The 19,946-nt window shown below is 38.0% G+C and overlaps 1 protein-coding gene across 5 annotated transcripts; it reads right to left on the bottom strand.

Annotated features, from left to right (window-relative positions):
- Positions 1-8,120: 8,120 nt before the first annotated feature.
- On the bottom strand, positions 8,121-19,526 carry LOC103701850 (uncharacterized). Of its 5 annotated transcripts, XR_015972221.1 has the most exons (17): positions 19,235-19,523; positions 19,105-19,170; positions 18,768-18,938; positions 16,820-16,894; positions 16,319-16,445; positions 16,159-16,223; positions 15,680-16,008; positions 15,467-15,504; positions 14,799-14,955; positions 14,504-14,710; positions 14,208-14,285; positions 14,059-14,123; positions 13,767-13,826; positions 13,598-13,673; positions 13,460-13,513; positions 8,436-8,508; positions 8,121-8,366 (listed from the first exon to the last, which is right to left on the bottom strand). XR_015972221.1 is itself a non-coding variant. In XM_088709059.1 (16 exons), exons 6-16 carry the CDS (start codon positions 15,957-15,959, stop codon positions 8,229-8,231), a joined length of 1,239 nt encoding a protein of 412 aa, XP_088565185.1. In that variant the 5' UTR covers positions 15,960-16,008; positions 16,159-16,223; positions 16,319-16,445; positions 16,820-16,894; positions 19,105-19,170; positions 19,235-19,526; the 3' UTR covers positions 8,121-8,228. The 5 variants fall into 5 exon arrangements, 3 of the variants coding, with proteins under 3 accessions (XP_088565185.1, XP_088565186.1, XP_088565187.1); XR_015972222.1 differs by lacking the exon at positions 14,208-14,285 and having other exon boundaries at positions 19,235-19,512; XM_088709059.1 differs by lacking the exon at positions 18,768-18,938 and having other exon boundaries at positions 8,436-8,513; positions 13,464-13,513; positions 13,598-13,685; positions 19,235-19,526.
- Between the last annotated feature and the right edge of the window lie 420 nt (positions 19,527-19,946).

Genomic DNA, 19,946 nt, shown 5'->3' with positions numbered 1-19,946 from the left:
GTAAAGCAATAAATAAAAGCAATAATTAAACTGGTGATGATCATGAAACTGGTTTGGGCTATATTATAAACACATGTACATCAATCGGTTAACTCGTCTTCAATTCTTGATTCGATCCTGAGCACCCTTGATTCGATCCTGATCAACACCTTGATCTATCGTCATCATCCGCTCAGATTGTGCCACGCATCTCATGCTTGTACTTCGATCAACTATTGACGTACATCACATCACAGATTACAACCCATAAATAATAATAAAATTACAACTCTTTTATGAAACACGCAGGTCCGTCAAATACATCAAATAAGATGCGTCCAGGCATCTAAAATTTAAAGATTACATGATATTACAAACATCCCAGGTCTTTACAATTTGATACTAAAAAGGGTTCGATCCATTGATCATCACCGCATACATCTCCTGCATAAAAGTTTCATATCTGTATTTTTAATTCATAATTCTATGCTCTGAAATTTGGATCATACAATACTTGAATTTAAACATTGCAATCTCATTGCAATTCTAAAAACAATATTGCAAGATCAAAGAAAATAAAATCTGCATGCTGAAAATTTCAGCAATCTGAAATTTCAGCGTGCAGAAAATTTCAGCAATCATTAAAATTAAAAATCAGATCTAATTATGACTTAATCAAACTTTTAAATCTTAATCATGCTCTCAAAATGTGACTCTGATACCACTGTTGAGTTACCCCATGCGCGATGTGACGATCGCAGCGGAAATCACGCACAGAGCGTCGTTCATCTCATGAACTTGCCACGGATCGTTGAATTCAAAAAAATTTCAGGATTCAATAATTCAGAAGATCTCCTTAAATCCTTAAGGGAGAGAAAATTAAGATTAAAACTTGATTACAAAAACCAAAAACAAAAATAAGTAAACATCTCATCTTCACCTTTGTACGGGTAGAAGCTCGCCGCAATTTGATGATCGTTGTATAGGTTCTCCTTGTAGCCGCACACGTGTTCGGCCTCTACAAGTATCCACACGAGGATCTGAAAATCAGAGAATAGGATCTCATCGGGGTGCTAGCTCCTTGTAGAGATCTCTCCTGATTGTTGTAGAAGAAAGGAAGAAGAACAACGACTAATCCTTGCTCCTTGAAGAAGAAACTCTTTCTTTTTCTTCTACCTTGCTTGCTTGCAATGAAAGAGGAGAAGGAAAGGAACTTTCCTTGCTGCCGTGGAAGAGGAGGAAGGAGAGGAAGAGGCCTTAAGCGTGGAGGAGGAAGAGCTCCAATGATCCTTCACACGCCTCCCCTCCCTCCTTCTTATACTACGCGTTTAGGGTTTAGTTCATCCTTGGATTAATGCCAAGTGTCCATGGCGCCTTGATCAAGAGGATTATAATCCTCTTCATGCCGCCCACCCTTGGATGCATGCCATGTGTCCCGTGGCTAAATCCTAATCAAATTAGGAGGAGGGGAGGCGCCATGCATGATCCTGTGCTATGTGGATTTTAGAGTCCGCATGGTGTGAACATGTCTTAATGCATATTTCCAAGAATATACCTTGATCTCATCAAGGTTGACCCAATTATGAGCCCAACTCAATTTGAGTCGAACCCAATTTGATTTGGCTCATCAAATCAGCCCAATTGCAATCCAATTACAATCAATTTCACTCAATTCTTCTTCCTTTAACTCACTAGTACTTAGTGGGTTAATTCAATCACCAATCATATTGATAATTGACACCAATTGTGATTCTAAATCACAATTATGATAATCTGACTAATCAAATTCTCTAATGTGTGTAACTTCATAGGTTCTATACTGTCTGGTAGTGAGATATATTGAGATCCTCATCTCAATAGCACTGAAATTTCTTTCGGTGAACTAAAATGATTTCAGTTCCACTCATTAGGATTTATCGATCATTAGATAAATGCCCGTGAGTCTCACAATCCACCAGTGACACCTAACAGTATGTAGTGGCAACCCAGCAGAACGGAATGTATGAACCTCTACGTGCAGTTAGCGTACGATACAGTCCCTCTTTTATGGATCCCGACAGGACAAAGGCTATGGGTAACTCGTCAAACTCCATCGTCTGTCATATGCAAAATTTATTTCACTCTAGTTCGAGATTTGAAAAACTTCTTTTCCAAAATACTTGGTCAGAAATTTAATCGAACTCAGTCTCATAAATCACATAGAATCACTCCTACCTAATCTATCAAGCTCGATAGATCCTATCTAGATGCACTCCTATTCTTACAGTGACCTGCTGCAATCAATCTATACTATAAGGATCCGAATGGCTAGGGCTCATGTATATGTACTCGTCAAAATATAGCAACCTCACATGAATAGCCAAGGCACCGCAGGTCAAAGGACCAGTCATACAACTGCAGCATAAGTATGTTATTGACGAGTGGATAAACATCCATGTGACTACTTGCTTTGGTCACGCTCAGTACCCTTATTCTCTAACAAACACTTGCACAATCACTCCAGTGTCCGCACATTATGGACTTGAGACTCATCCATCTGACTAAGTGATCTATGCACTAATTTCATCGGATCGATCACTATTCTCGTGAAGATCCATCGATCAGGAGTATTTAGGAATTAATCATTAATGACACATGCTTCAAATTCTCAACTCTTGAGAATATGTGTCGTCATTTTATTAATTTCTTGGACGATTCATAGACACATACAAACATGAATAAAAATAATGCCCAATCTTATTAATAAATAATAAGGGTCAATTACAAATTTATGTCCCAAATTATAAATATACGTCAGCCACATTGGCTTATAGGGCATATTTCTAACATTGACATCAAGCTGACAGCTGGTTAGTAAATCATGATGATGATAATTATGAATGTCCATTACAACATGATCTTCTAAACCATGCTTTCCACTCATAATGGAGGTGGATCTAAGTGTGGTATATAACTAACAAGCAATTAACTTTATAAATGCAAACAACAAAGCTAAGGCAGTGCACACAAGTTTTTCCATATATTATTGTAGGTTTTAGCTTTCTACACTCCTGTCGCTACTGAAAGTGTTGTGTTGCCGGCAGAGAGTTTGGTATGGAGGGACAAAGGAGCTCGAAATAAGTATCACATGCCCATGCGCACAAGTTGGATTTTGTCAAGCTAACCTCATGAAGAACTTTCCTAAGACCTACAGACCTTGGCAGCGTACCTCCGCAAAACCAAAAAATTTGACAAAATCTCTGGTCGTGCGTGTGTTGTACAATGGAGATCTGAAAACTTGGTCATTACATTCATGAATAGGACATCCGTGCCAATGCTACAAAATATATTAATAGATTCGGTTCTTTTTCTCTCTCTTTTTTTCCTTGTTTCTTTGTGGATTTAAAGAGAATGTACAGAGATTCGAAAGCTTAAAGTAGAATACCACAAGATTGTCGGACAGGACATGGTTTCTAAGGATGGTTCTTCGTCCTGCTGAAATTTTAGCCACAGATGCCCTTCCCTTTGTGATGACAACCTTTTTCTTCTTTTTTTTTTCCCCAAGTCATGCACTGTGGAACCTGAGACCGAAGGCTTGGTCCAGTAACACTTGTACGATTCCATTACGCATCCCAAGTTTGATTTTGACTGTGCTCATGGAAGAAAGATTTCGCCCTCACCATAAGGTCGTATTATAGAATTCTAGCTAATATTTCTCACCTATGAGGTTAAAGTTAGAGAACTACTAGCCTGTGTTTTAATGGTCAGAGGACTTCCATTAGACTAACGAAATGGCTCCCATAATTTGAAGGAATGTAGGCCTTAGGTACTCGGTGGATCATCTCATAGAAGTGAAAGGCTGCACAAAGCACACAACCTTAAGCACCGGCAAATTCTCTCCCACAAGTAGAATTATTCTTTGTATTTGATACCCCTCCTGTCCAAAGTCTGGACAATTTAAACGTTATATGCAGTTCGATCCACGGGACTTGTCGTATTTGCTTTTCTGCCTTGAGAAGCTTCTTTTATTTTGCATGGCTAACACAGTTCTAGGAAGATGTTAGATTATTTTCTAGCCCCCATAATTCTTCATTAATCCTTGAAGTCAAGATCATTACCTTATCAACATTGGACTGAGAGTGGATAAGTTACTAAGAAGAGCTATACCATATACCTCGACGGAGAGACCTCTAGCTCTTAAGTCTCACCCACTCATTACTTCTTATTTCTAAATCCAAGAGATCGTTCTTTATAGACAATTAAATACCAATTGTGTGAAGCAGTGTATTTGCAAAGATCTTTAATTGCTAGTTAATAGGTTAAAAAGATTGGAATAGAATGACTCAGGATCCTATTTCTTTCTTGTTACCTACAATTGTATGATGACTTATGTAAGAGACGTCATCAGTTAAAAAATGCAAAAAAATGCTTCAACCTCATCCGGTACATTCTTCATTAATCATCATACTAGGAAGAGGTAGTATTCTCATAAGATATATTTCCGAACTGATTGTGCTACTTTTTTCACGGAATATCGTGACTATAAAATTGTAAACAAGTTACGTTAGGAAATGAAGGGCTTAACATTCTTTAGAAAACAATACAAATGTTTTGACACGAAATTTTCAAAAACCCAAAACACTTGAAAAGATCACAGACGACACTAGACATGGCAAGCCATGAACTACTTTTGAATGCCTCTGTAATCTATATCAGAAACAAGAAATGTCTTCGTAATCTTGTAACCAATATGGAGGGAAAAGAGAAGAGCTATGCAGTTCAGCTAGCATGGCAGCTCGAAAAATAAATAATTAAGCAAAGTGAAGGGAGACTAAAACAAGCATCATATGACGACACCAGCGACACACACACATATGCATGAGAATTGCATATACGCATCGGCAAGGAAAAATATAAAGCATCTGCAAAATATCAACATGATACCAAACGAAGAATAAAGTAGCAGAACTAGGCAAAATTCAGAACCTAGGTCTATCATTAGTGAGAGCAGCAAACTACCAAGGGCAGTCCAAAGGGAAGGCCAGGGAGATGCCAACCAGACAATCCCAACACTTCATGTGCCTCCATGTAGTGACACCCTGCTCCGATCCCATCAAGCCCTTCAATCCAGACGTATAAATCAGTCGGCATATTCTTCCAGATGAATGAAACCAAAAAGAATACAAAAAGAACCATGGTTGGTGGCTTGGTGCAGCCTACCATGAGCCAATAGAATATTTGGAAGGAACAAGGAGAAAAGGGAGGGAGATGACAGCCCACTGCCTTCTTTGTTACAAAGCTGCGGCGACCCCGTGAATGCTTGGCTAGTTATCTCTCATCTCTCCTCCTCCTCCTCCTTTACAGACATCTGAAGACAGACTCGGTTAAATAACAATATAAGGATCAGTATTGTCTTTTGCTACACAATTGCAAGGTAGAACAGTTATCGGTCTTCTCAATCTCCAGGAGTCGAGGGGATGGATGCAGGCTTTTAATTCAAAGATAGATGGCAAAAGATAAAGAGAAGAGCTGTGAATATTATGAGCAGCAATAATAATGTGAATAGAATAATGGTGTGTATCTGCAATGGTCGTTTCAGACACTGACCCAATAACAGGAGCAAGGGATATCTTTTGGCGGTGGCCCTGGGGAGAGCACGAACCAAGGCGTCGTTCATCGCCCAAAAGGAAGCTGCCAGGCTGCGCTCTCGTACACAACGCCATCCTCTGCAATCCCTGGTCTCGGCGTCAGGGCCCATCCCATCACACATCCCCAGATTTCCCACAGAAGCCCGCATGGCATGTGATACATCGAACGCACCCTGTTCTTGGTTATGCTCGAAATTGGATTTCCGGACGGGTTCAATCAAGAGTTTGTAGCACGTACAAAACGAGCCAATGAGTCGTTCGTCATGGGCTCACTCAAATTAAATGATATATTTATTGAGAGGCTAATGACACTTTCGGCACCCTCGCAGCTTTGGAAAACCACCCCGCCACAGAGACATGTGGGTCCCAGTTAGAGTGCCGGGGAGTACGGAGAAGTGGGTGCTTTATCGACGCTGGTTCATTATTTTGTTTTTTTAAGCATTGTATGTACAAGATTATGTGAACAGATCCCTACGTCAGTCACTGTTGTTTGATTGGACGAGAATGAAGAGTTTCCCGCTTACAGATATTGAAGTAATAAAACATTATGATGGACACGTCCGGGTGGTCCTGGGACAGGATATGGTAGGCCCCACCGCCACTGCTTGCTCCACTTGTAGATTTAGCAATATTCAGCAGGAGAAAGAAATACTTTTTGATGAAGAGAAAAGTTCGATATAATGACGGGCCAAGGGGAGATTGCTTAGCCTTAAAATGGAGCCAGAGGCCCGGAATTGAGCTGTGCAATGAAAGTAATTAGCAAGGTGGATGAGTAATTGTTCTCTTGCTTATGATTCCTAATGATTGATATCAGATGGATAACAGCATTCTCACTTTTTGTTGTTCCGCTTCTCTTGCTTGGGAAAAGAGAATGACGGAGCTAAATTAATCATTAAGATGGGCATGTTAGATGAAGAATAGACTATATTATCAAAAGAGTGTAATGCCATGAAGTCTCACTACATGTATCGCTTGACTCGGTGTTCCTTGTGGCGAAAGGAAATTGATTTGATTCACATGGTGCTGCTGCGATCCAAAAGGGGGTTGATCCATTCGTTTGGACGCCATGTCAAATTGTAAATTGAGCGGTTTCTTTCTTGTCAAAGGCATGGCGTCGAGAAGATTTCGAAATACCCTAAAGACTCGGCGTTTAACGTAGAAGAGAGAGTTACGTAATTATAACTAGCACCAACCACGTTGCCATGCAGTTCACTTCCCAAAACCAATTTTTTGCTTACATCGGCCAGATGCCTGATTTGAGAGTGAATTGAGAATACTTTCATAAATCCACCTTCACAAATGGTGTCAGTAGTCTATAAAAGGCTTCTACTTGCCTACGACCTCTGTATTTTCGTCACTCTAGTCTTATCTAACGCATGCCGAACTAAATAAATGATCTATAAATCTAGGGGGACTATCTTTCGAGATCGCCCCTGTTTGCCTTCATGGGCATGGAACCGAGAAACTTATATATAGCTGTCCCGTACAATCACTGCCATCACACAAATCACAGACAGTGATTGAAAGGCTGGACCTCTCGAATCCTGGAAACAAGTAGAAATTAACACTAAAAACAAACTACGATTTCGGTTCCGCAATAAAGAAAAAACAACTAAGACCTCTCCACTAAAATTAGGACCAGAGATATGGCCTCCTGGATTCTTGCACTTGGGCTCTCTGTGCGTGTAAAGCATGTTTCTTGAGTTTTAACCATTTTAATAAAATCTGAAAAATATGAGACATTATCAAAAAAAAACCCACAGATTTACCACTACAACTGCAGGTTTCAGACATGATAAAAATTCCTTCCCATTAGCTAATTGGGGGGCTCCAGAGTCCCGTAGAGCGGAGAGATGAAATGATGTGAGCCCGCTTGCTCAGGCTGATGCAATTGGTGCAATGTATGAAAGATTTCACTTTCGGGGGGTCCACATCAATACTACTTGAGTTTCTGGTTGATATTACCACGTTCGTCGCTGTCCTATTTAGCCAGGATTTGCAAGAAGTTAAATTTTCCAGGCTAGCGTTAATTTTTAATGGTGTTAGTAGGTTAATCACTTGGGCTCCTTTCTTTAGATGTTCCCTAAGACTTCCATCACAAGTCAAAATGCATTACAAGGCCTGCATTAACCTGTCATACTTCTTCTCTCTAATGTTATTACCAAGCCGAGTCCTGGACAGAGTCCATCCTAACAAACACATGTTCCCTTGCAAACCCATCCCATCCATCCAATTGAGTTGGCACGATACCAACATACCATTTCTGAACAGATGCATGAGAGTCTTATACCTATTTAATTCAAGGAGATACTGTAATTTTATGATGCATTTCTTCGGCAATTTGTTCGAAAGACAGGTTTGATAAATCTGCCTATCACAGTAAAGATTACCACATCTCTGCTTTCCTCAACAGTATACCATAGCAGCATCTAGCAATGACAGATGAGTTATTAATTAGTTTTACTTTATAAGAAACCATTACCGACAGACGACGGATATTTGTGCAATCATAACTAAAGCTTAATGCCGTAACTGATTTTAGGAAGGAATTTTGAAATTCTGGTATAATATTATACATGACAAAAAAAAACATTGGTGAACATGGGATAAAGGTGAACTGGATCAGGCGAGCAAGGCAGTTATTCGTTGGATAAGTTCATCTTTCTTTCCTCCTACCTTTGCCTTTTTAGTAGCCAGGAAACACTTGAGATCTGCCACGGAAAAGGAGTGCAGCGCCCCTCGCTTATGATGACTTATAACCTGAAAAGGAGCCGTTTTGTATTACAATCTGTGAAAAGCTAACAATAAATAATGTTAACAAAACTATACCTTTGCAGTTATGTCAGATTGGTCAATAGATTGCTTTGCCCTCATCCTTTTGGAGCTCACTGCTACATTTTCTCTGATGTGAAGTACAAAAGAGATGTATAACCAGACCCAAAGGAAAAGACAGTTCTACCTTGTTTTTATATTAAGGCATTTCAAATATCAATTGAACAATCAATTTTGATCAATATGCAAGAAACTAGCATACGGGATATCCTAAAGAATGCAAACAAAACCAAATGCATTGCATTAGTATTCTCTTGCAAAATTGAGCGCTCTTGCAGGCTGGGTCGACAGAATGAGCACAGGGAATATACAAATGTAGCCTTCCTCCTTTGTGATATGGCAGCTCTTTATGTATACTTCATCATGAGCAATGATCTTGAATTTATGTTCTTGTTCATATCCACCCCATGGCTACTTGGTATGCTTAACGTAATACCCTTTGATTTTAAGCATGCAACATCCCACTTCAGATCCCTATTTTTTTCATTATTTCATCCATCAAGCTTCAATTCCTGCTCCTCATACAAATTAAACACTCTATCTGTAGCAACAAAGGAAAATAGACATGAGGCAGCAAAAAATAAATTTACCGCAACCACAAAACGATACCAGGTGTTACCGTCCTGTTCTTGACGTCATTCTAATTACTATCTGTGCCTCTTATCCTGGAGCCTTAATAGCAGTTACATCTTTGATATGAAAGATTGGCTTCCAACCAGTATTTCTCTTAAGATTATTCGCATCTTCAATAGACTCCAATCCCATGCCAAGTGTGCAAGGGAACTATGATTTCAAGGTCATGAGTTGATATCAAACCATGCAATTTCACAATGGATGCCTGTGTTAAACTTTTCGTCAACAATGGCTCTCTGTTTTTCCACATAAAGAGGGCAGTAACACCTTAAACTGCTAAATAAATCTTATCTCATTGAAAAATCTTGTCAAACTTCAAAGCAACTGTTAGAAGCTCTTAAGGACAAAACAGGGCAGCAAATCACATTAGACATATACTATTGTAGCCCGTACAGATTTTATGCTGTTCTAAAATCTTAATCCATACATTCTAAGGAATCAAAAGTTCCTTGAAAATGCACCTCAAGAACAGATCTATTGGCCCCCTATCGCTCATAGCATTTGATATCCAAATAAAGGCCCTGATGGAGTTTATAAGTGGCAAAATCCTACAAGTCCATTGTGATGCATAAATATCAGATATACACCAACAAATCAAACAAAAGAGTAGAAAACTAATTGTGCTCCAATACCAATATTGCAAAAGGGTCAATCTGTTTTCATCCAACTTCAAACTATTCCACTAGTGCTGCGCGGAGTATCTTATGCCCATGCAAACAAAAAAGAAAAAAAATGCTATCTATGCAGCTATTTCATACATCATCACAATATTGGCAAGTCAGCAAACCTGAATCCTAGAAGTGCTAGGTTTTCTCTATTGTAACTTATTGTCTAGCACCTTCTTAAACCTTGTATTAGTGTTCTTCTACAGCAAATCAAGAGCAAGCATTTCCAATGGATTATCCAGTAACTTTGACAGAAAGAGTTTGTTACTTGATTATCTCAGTAAATCATGGAGAATGGAACAGATTGACAATTAATGGCTGGTTTACTAACTACTAACACTTGTTTTTTCAAAAAATAACCCCCTTCCGGTTGGTGAGTGGTACCTATATCTTACAAGTTCCATTTGGCTCATTGATAACCTAGATATAATCTCTTCTAAATCTGACATCAGTGGTTAGAAGCCCGGATAGAAATATCTCAATTAATGCCTAAGAATGTTTATAATGTGTAATAAGTTGCTGTTCTAAAAAATGACAGTACAAGGCAGCACTTTGTCCTGACACAATTCAACAAATTATAATCTCAGCATGCCTCACTTGTAATTACCTAAAAAGACGACATGTATTACTCTATGCAAAGCCTTGTCTATATGTTTAATAACATATAAAAGTTCGAAATATATTATTTAATACTGTTATTAGAGAGTTTTAATTGTAAATCAGGGAACCAAGTTGGTTCCTTGAAAAATTATCGCATAGTAAAGGTTCTTAGCTTGTAGAATATCAAGGAGCGTTTGCTACGTATATCACATTAAACGGGTCAAGCCCTATAGTTTCCCAGTCAGAAGAACTGACTTCACCACTGAAGGAAACTAAAAAGATCGACTGTGAAGAACCAGGTGCCACCAGCATTCAACAAAGGATCCAGTGATTGTAAAGGGAAGAATAAATAGTTCACAAATGATCGCAAGTATTGGAAGTAGTTGTTGAAGGCAGCAATGGAAGAATGGAGATGTATCAGAACAAATCTCAAGGTAGATGAGAGGGAAAGTACTTTCAAGGATGAGTTAACTAGGAGACAGTAGGAATGCCAGGGGAGGGGGGGGGGGGGGGGTGGAAAGTGGAGGGCATAATTGTCTCTCAAAAATAGAAGAAGAATGCTTTCACCAGTTTGAGATTTTCATCAGCAAAAGATGGCACTTTGAAATACTAGAAGTGCTAGTTCTTTTTTTTTTTCAGAGACACTCTATAAGTCTCCTTAGGATCGAGTACAATAAAGCTCAAGTTGATCAACTTGAAATTTCCCCAACAAATAAATTTGAAAGGCGTACAAACCATAAATTCTCCAACATCAATGAAATCATCATGTGACTCCTCATTTACCAAGAATCCTACCTCTTGAGTATGAATCCTACCTTGATTGGAAAAATACAAGAAAATAAAAGTAGCAGGAAACGTTGCTTTTGCATCAAAACTTAGTAGCAGGAAACTTCTACCTAGAACAATAGACCTACTTTGAAAATTAAAAAACTCGAACCCAGCACATGATTCCTGGGCACTTCCTTACTTCAAGTGTTTTCTAAGTTTCCACTTTCCTACACCCCCATCTGCTCCTTGACTTGCAATCAATTTTGGAAATTAAGCATTAAACTACAACAAAATGTCATGAAGATCCTAATGATGAAATTTAATCCATAAGATCTATCAAAACATTCCTCAACTCAAAGGTATGCATATATTGAGATGACCCTATGGATTGGCTCCTAGGAAAAATCTGGACATGTATACTATTAATTGCCAAATTATTGCTAAGAAAAAACTTCTCTATAGGAGAGGAAAGAAGTCCATTAGAATCAAAATTTGATGGACAGGTTTTCCGCCTCTTTAAATCAGCACTACGTCTTTGTGGCTGAGCCATAAGCTGATTGCTCTTCCATAATTAACAAATGCAAACTTTCAATGGGCCAAAACCCATCCATGGCCCTCTTAAATAAATCCACAAACTACATGCGTAACCAATGCCACAAGTCCCTCTCACATTTACAGTCCAACTGGTTGATAGTTTTCCTTCCCTTTCCAACCCAAGTTACTTCTAAGAAACTTCCACTTTAGCGTACCATTTCATCCATGTGACCTCCATCATTATGACAATATTGTGATTGGTGCAAGTTGCTGAATGGAGCTAGTGTCTCCAAGCTTGCCTACCCAACTAAAAACTTCAAGAAACCCCCCTTAACAGACCACCAAGTTACCCATTTTAGCCATTGTAACTTATGAAGCACCATTCCTTTCATAAGCGTCAACTATAATCTCAATCACAAGGAAGTTGGCAGTTGGCAGTTGGCAGTTGGCACCATTAAAGGTTTTCTTCATTTTACTTAAGATTCATGAGTAGATCAATATTGCTTCAAGATGACTTCACGAGGAGAGGCAAAGCAACACATGATTCGTTTACTTCAGCACCCCCAATGCCATCATAGTTCAAAATACTGAAGACAATCAAGGCAACTATAAATTAGTTTTAAGAATCTTCTTTTGCAATCCTCACTCCATAACCTTTAATTAATTTATTAAGAATGCTTGACAATCTTCAACCTAACATCAAGCCCTCAACTAATTAGTCTCCTTTTTTTGAAATGCAAAATTTAAAATGATTATGAGATAAAGAAATTAACATAACATGGTTTGTCTTGATTTCTGTTTTTAAGCAGAATAATGAGTCAAAGTAGGTTTGTCTAAGAAATATATAAATCGAGATTTGCTGTACAAGTGCATGCCACCCCATACTGAGCATACCAAATTACTACACAGTATTAGAGGTGTATCGAGTGTCAGTATGCCGAACCGACCCGTACCAACACTATAGCAACATGTTATCCATACATGTATGGAAATGGGTATAGCAAACCTTGACATAAATAAAAGAAAAGGTGCTTCCTAAATATATGAATAAGTTGCTATGTCAACTCAAGCTTTGTGCTAGTGTAGATTTGCTGAGATTAGATGGCATGTTATTACATGAGAGTGGAATTTTCTATATGGAGATTACCTAGCCTAAAGGCAGCAAAATTTCATTTAATAAGCTAAGAGTTTAACAATTTATGATTTTCAATGCTCATCATTTAACAGATTCAATTCTATTCATAACTCATTAATTTTATAAGTAGTTATGACAAATGCAAAAAATGACTTCTTTTCACAAACTTGTAGTCCTGATTTACCTAGAATGTATAAGTGCTTTAAATAAATTGTCTTTCTATTTTGAGCTTTCTTTAGTACAAACCACATCTTTAGAAGTGGACAAATCAAGCTTTTCTCAATGAATCCACATCATTTCACTGTTTGAGAAATATCAAATGTTAATAACTGATTAGAAATGGCACGAATCTTTGGTGACAAGGTGCTTCTTCAGTATAACCTCCATTATTGCAGATTCTTATGTTGTCTAGTTGAACACCAAGAGCTGAATATTAAATAAAATTTGTGTTTTACGTGAAATTTTTCCATATGTTCTTCCTTCCCCTCCCTATCCTTCCAATTACCTTTGTTACGCTCTCCTTTTATCCAATCTCCTTGGAAATCTTACCTTCTTTCAGGCTGTTTGATATCAGAGTATCATGTCTTTAGTGACATTACCCAGTGTCTGCATCTAAAACGGATATAATTCACTAAAAAGAAGAAGTTAACGATTTGCTTATACATAGATAGAATGAGGACTTAGACTTATCTTCTTTTCACTGTTCAGGGTCCTCTTTCCCAAAGCATCTTTCTGTGGGACTGTATAAAAACTTCAGGTTAAAAATTGAAATTTACATGAGCAATATAGACAAGATTGTGCATCATATTTAAGAGAGAGGTAACCTTCTCCAGGATTTGCTAAACAATTGCCATCAAGAAAAGCATCAGCCTTTTCCTTCCTTTCTGAACCTTTGGCACTCTGGAAAGGAATCTAGATTATCTTTTTCTGGAATGCTCAATGTTAACTAAGAACTAAAGAGTCATCCTTTAAATCGAGATTTCCACATCTTACAGAATGCAAACTGAACCTATCCAATTGCATTGAGATGCCATCCGCAGGTTCAAGCTGATTCTGTTTGAGTAAAAGAAAAATAATAATTAGCTCAGTCATGTAAATCACTAAGCATCTTATAGGTAGCAATGCTCTAGCAAGTGATCTGAGTCAACTGACTACTCCAGCAAATGGATAACAGCTCAAGTGAGTGCTCTTTTGATTGTGAACTCATGATTTATCCTAAGTAGTAGGGATGCTTTTGTGTTGCTTAAGTTATCGATTTGCAAAACTTTCGAGCAAGTCAACTTACTTCCTTCATGTAAGATTCACCATACATATCCTTCTCTTTAGTGAGACCTTGATCGTTTGAAATTCCTGAATTTTCCCAGACAGTAGGTTAGATAAAAAGTATAATTATAGGTGAAAAGTATAGATTCGACAGCTGTAATATATATTTACTTGGAGTTATGTCTCTGTGAATATCCTCAATTTTCTTTTTGGTAAATGAAGTTACTTGAGTATGATCTACTATGAGATCTGCAACATAAGTTTTGCAAAATTATTGGATTCCGGACATTATAATGCACTTTCCCAAAGCTCACCCACTGGGGGCAACTGGCAAGCTCTCAATTTTGTTTCAATTCTGTTTACAGTTTATAACAGACTCCACAGATGCCAAATGCCCATTATTTACCAGCTAACAAGCAGTATTTCCCAATTACTAGAAGAAGAGAAAGAATTAGGATAGGTATTACCTGAATGAATGCTTTTTGTAACAGGCAGAAACTTCATAGGTGAGTGAGATTCAATATTTGAGTTCGCGTTTGCACCATGACAGTTACCATCTGCACTATTATTGGCATTATTCTTGCTCGAAGGTACAGCATTTACCAAAATTTCAGTACTATCGAATTTTCTGCCACCAAAATTATAGCCAAAGTCTGGCTTTAGAGTGCGAAAGTCTAGCGGCCAAGACATAAAGGAAAGAGTTATGCTAATGAAAACAACATAAACTAGGGAAATGCCACTCTCTGTCTTATGTAAAAATACCTAAAGCTAACACCAGGTCTTTAGAAAAGAAATATGTTTCATTCGAAGAGTCTTCATTATGAGGACTGCTTTTATCTCTTGTGATGCAAAGCGGAAAGCTATTTGTAGCCTTGTTCCAGACAGGTAGTGTCATGCCAACACCAAGTGAATATACTTCCTGAACATCAAGAAGCAACGTGATAATCTTGAAATGTTAGAGGCATCTCCTATGTCCTATAATTGTAGATGCATTAGATGCTCAAGAGATTATAAAGTAAAAGAAAATGCATGTTTTTCTCCATTCTTCCAGCTAAAATCCAAGTCAGTAACAGTAATTCTCTCTGAAAACTAGCTTTTTTATTCCGGTACTTGTTATAAGCAAAAAGGATGCTTTCATCAATATATATATATATAAGGATGCATAACATTGTCAAAATCAGATGAAATCTCTCTCACCATAATGAGAAAATATCAGTACATAAGTTTCTCTAAAAGTACTTCAAAGAGTGTTCAACATTCCTGTACTAGGATTTGAAAAAGAAAAGTCTGGAATAGATGCAAACCAAGGAAGGTTACCTAACAATTTCTTATGGATCATGTTGGACAGGAGATTAATAATCAAACTGGAAGCGAAAGGAGACAGATATGAAAATTCTTCTTGAACAACCATAAAGACATATGGAACATACCTTAACTTTCAGTAGACCTTGATTGAAGAAATTCCAAGCTGCATTAAGGAGAAAAAAAAATCAAGCAAATATTTCATAGTAAAACCAACATAGAATATTAAAAGAACACCACCCAATTATTGATATAAAGGTTTTTCATTCATATCTGCATAAATAAAACAATTTTACATTTGTATAGAGGTAGATAATAAATGAGAACAGAATGTGCCAGACCTCCAACTTTTTTTATAAAGGACTCGAAAGATTGCACAGCCTTTGCATGTCTAATTGTTTGTGGAGTTGGAGCCAATCCTGAACCTCGGAGGATGAAAGCAGATGGGAACCTAAATTCTATACATTTAGATAAAGGATATAAAAGAATTTGCAATCTAGATGCAGCAGACAAGGAAACTTGAAATAGGCTGTGAAAATAGATATGGCTAATATATGAAAAGTGGAAAAGTGCTTGTCCTTTGAAAACCAAACAACCATTGTTTGTCCATGTGACGTCCATAAGCAAATTGAATTGCAACGAAGTAATTGCTGCACAATGCTAGACCATGCTGCAGATTGGGGATTTTGATTAAAGTTAAGTGACAATAAAGAGACATGATTATCAAAAAGTCTACTTCCATAAGGTATCCAGAAAGTGCAAAAAGATAAGCAACAAAAAAAAGAAAAAGAAAAAGAAGTTTCACATAAAAGATTATCACCTTGAATGACCAAAGCTCTTCCAGTCTTTCAAAATCTTCACCAGCAGGGAGTAGTTTGCTTATTCCTGACATCACCATAAATCCCAGTTGATGTTTTTTATATCAGGCATAGATGAAATTAGGGTGATGACACAATGGAAACATGAGGTTTTTATTTAACCTATCGCATGTCCTTCATGCAGTGAAGGAAGAATGGTGCAAGCTGTGCAGATGTTGTAGTCCTCCAAAACAATTTCCTTGCCATTGTCAAACCTTTCCAACATTTTGGAGCTAACAAAATCCGAGATCTGATATAAAGTACAATCACATATTGAAATGATGGCCTACCATCCTTTAGGGTCTATTTGGATGACTGCAGAGCCTTTCCAGTGGATAAACTCAAAATGCGTTGATGGTGGGAAAAGCGAAATGCCTTGGAATGGACTATCCTGAAAAACCAGAATGACCGATCCTATTGGAATGGTGGTTTCCGGTATCATGATATTCAGGGATTACCCATTCCTTGATTTCTCCAATTACAAGACTTTCTCCTTTCCCACCATTTACCTCCCTCTCAGTGTTGCCCATTTTGGGTTCATCCTCTAGATTACCAATGCAAGAATCCAAACAGGCACTTAATCTTAAGGGAAAACTGATAACAAAAAAAAGGAAGAAAAGATACCTCGTGTCTGCTGAATCTAAATGCATCAGGAGAAACAAGGAAGACGAAATCATCATCTATTTCTGATTGTACTTGCTGTGATTACAGAAAATAATGAAAACTGCAAAAAGTTAAACTCAGCATAATAGCCCCAAGTCAGGTGAACAAAATCAATAATCCTAATTATTATGCAGTCTTGAATAACAGTTGTGCACAAAAACCAATCATAGAGTCCTTGAATATCCAATAAATGAATTCATAAGAGAAGCAGAAGTTGAAAATTTAATCCATCACCTGTTTCCATTTAGCTTGTGGGAGGGAAATAACATCTAAAACCACTGCTTTTGTTACAGCAAACAAGCCAAGCAAGCCAAGAATCAGGCTGTTCAAGCTTGGTCATATAAGTTCAGACCAGGGCTTTTATCAAGCCAAGCTGAGCATTCCCTTATTCCTGATCCGCTTGTGTCAGGCTTAGCTTGTTCATGAGCCAAGCTCTGAAATCTGTTTGAGCTCAGCTCAATGATAATATAAATATCTCATTCAACATGTTCACTGTCTCACCCCTTCTTTAATTTGATAATAAAAAAAAAATTACCATATGCAGCGAAGGTTATCTTACTAATAAATCAAGCTCTGTTTTGGGTTTATTAGAATGTTAATAACATACCTGTATATTGAAGTCTTAGGCCCTCTTTAATTTGTGAATGAATAGGAATACGACCCACTTATTCAGCCTTATTCGGAGAAGCAACCTTTTAGGCACCAGAATAAAGCAGGTTAAATGAAGCATATTTTTAGGATTTCAGAAAAGCTGAAAACCACATATAAGTACTTATTCCACCTTAACTTGGATAAAATTATTTGACCAAAATGGTAGAAGAGTTTTATGCAGACTTATTCAGCTTTGCATCTCCATTTTCACTCCCAAAATATTCCTCCCATTCAAATAACCCAAATAAAACTTAGCTGGAATCAGAAAGTCACCTTAGGGTAAAAATATTCATTTTTTAATACCTCATAATTAAGTTGTCTACCAAATTCTATGCTTATATCTAGTAAATTCTTTTATAGTACAGGAATCAGTCTTATTAGTTATATATTTGTATCCTCAATTTATGCATGCACTAGTATCCAAGTTCTATTTTCAGATTTGATCTGCAGCATTAGCATGGCAATCTACTTATTTGCCTTTTGCTTCCATCAATTAAGTCACTGTGTAAAATATAGTAATATCCTTTTGCACTAATCAGACTCACAAACTAATTGGTTTTACATGGAAGACTCCCACCATTCTTTTTGGAACAAAATCTACCAATTTGAGGACTGTCTTCTACTCTTTTTCCATTCTGGTTCTTATTGCCATGTGAGTCATTGCCTGCTACAACATTGGTTTCTTTATCCCCCGTTTCTTCCATATTTTCTTTGATACATGATGCTAGTCTCTTGCAATGAATATATCACCATTGGTTCCAACTTTCAAGAAATGATCTAGAATGAGTTTATTTGCGTAAACAATGTCGACAAGTTCATAGCCCAGTTCCTCTGTCTTCAACCTGTCTTGGCATTCGCAAATACATGCTTATAACCCAAGAAGTATCACTACCTAAATAATTGAGGCTAAGAGGAATTAATTCAAAACCAGCGGACCTCTAGATCTCCCATTCACAACAGAACACAAAACAAGAGAAGTTTAAAAACAACCATGCATATGAGAATGATGCAGGTTTTATGCAAGCACACATGCACCATGAACATTCACCAGATAATTGAGAAATCTAAATCGTTAAGGCTGATGAAAACCAAGTCATTACCAATAGAAACCCATAACTTTGTCATATACTTATAGAAATTTCTTTTTTAGTAAAAAAAGAAAGTGTACATGCATTGAAAAAGAAAAAGTGGCAAGCAAGCGAAATTCAAGAACATAAAGGCCAGCGATGCCCAAATCAAAATGTTGTAGATTCACTACCACATTAATGGCACACAAATGACTCCTCTCCTCGCTGCAAGCAAAAGTCGAGTCCACAAAAATTTTGTCGCCGACACATCTCCAGCCGTTATCGAGCATGAAAGACTTCAAACCACACTCGACCGCTTTGGCAATCACCGAGGCTGATCTCACCTCTTCCTCCACCCCAACCTTTACCCTCGCAGCCAAATCTCACTGTCAGCCTCCTCCATCATTAAATACACTCATGCGGTCTTTCATTCCAACAATTCTCCACCTACTCTATCGTCAATTTAAAACAACGCCCCAGTTTGGGGCTTGACGATAAGCTAACGGGGAGATACGGCAGGGAACTCACACTGGAAACGGGCACGGCCTCGACGAGCGCTTTAACGACTTGAGCGACGGACTCGGATTGAGCTCTCTGCGATCAATGGATGGATTTTAGGAACGAGATAATTAGTAAAAGTTGGGATCGGGATTCCCACCTGATAGACGATGAAGATCTCTAATGATTGGGGGAGGCAAGCGAGATGCCATCGCCGGGAGAGCTTCCAGCAGAGGGTTTCGAGCTCGACGGAGAGGGAGGGCGATGGAGGAGAGGAGGGGAGGGAGATGGAGAGAGGGAGGAGGAGGAAGGGAGAGGAGGAGAGAGGGTCGTGGGGAGCGACCCGCACCAGGATCTTGTTCCGGAACATCCTTCTCCCGCTGCCTCTTGCAATGGGAACCGTCCGGCAGTCCCTTTGGCGTACGCTGTACGCGTTTCACCTCCTCTCCAGGGTCCGGGGCGGGGCGTTTCTGGAACCAGGGGAATAGATCATCGTACGAGAAGTTCTTTGTAGCACGTGGAATTGGGACTTTGGTCACTTAGGTCCGCGGGTTTTGATTGGACTCTTGGTAAGATGACGGCTGTGGTTGAGATAGAGCCATTAGGGCTGTTATAAAAAAAATTATTTACTATTTGGTAACTATATTTTTAAAGTGCTATGGCACTTTAACATATGTTTGATAAACAAACTGAAAAAATATTTTTATATGATAAAATTAGCATAAAGAACATTACATAGTATTATACAATAAAATATAATAAAACATAACATATATTAATACATAATATACGATGTAGTATAATATTATTGTAATATAAAATATTATTATTATAATATAGTAATATTGCATAGTATAGCATAATGGTAATAT

Source organism: Phoenix dactylifera, chromosome 12 (assembly GCF_051530095.1).
Source record: "Phoenix dactylifera cultivar Ajwa chromosome 12, Ajwa_hap1_PhDact_Kaust_v1.1, whole genome shotgun sequence".
Classification (NCBI taxonomy): domain Eukaryota; kingdom Viridiplantae; phylum Streptophyta; class Magnoliopsida; order Arecales; family Arecaceae; genus Phoenix; species Phoenix dactylifera.
Note: the sequence above shows the minus strand (reverse complement) of the source record. Positions and strands in the feature narration are given on the sequence as shown.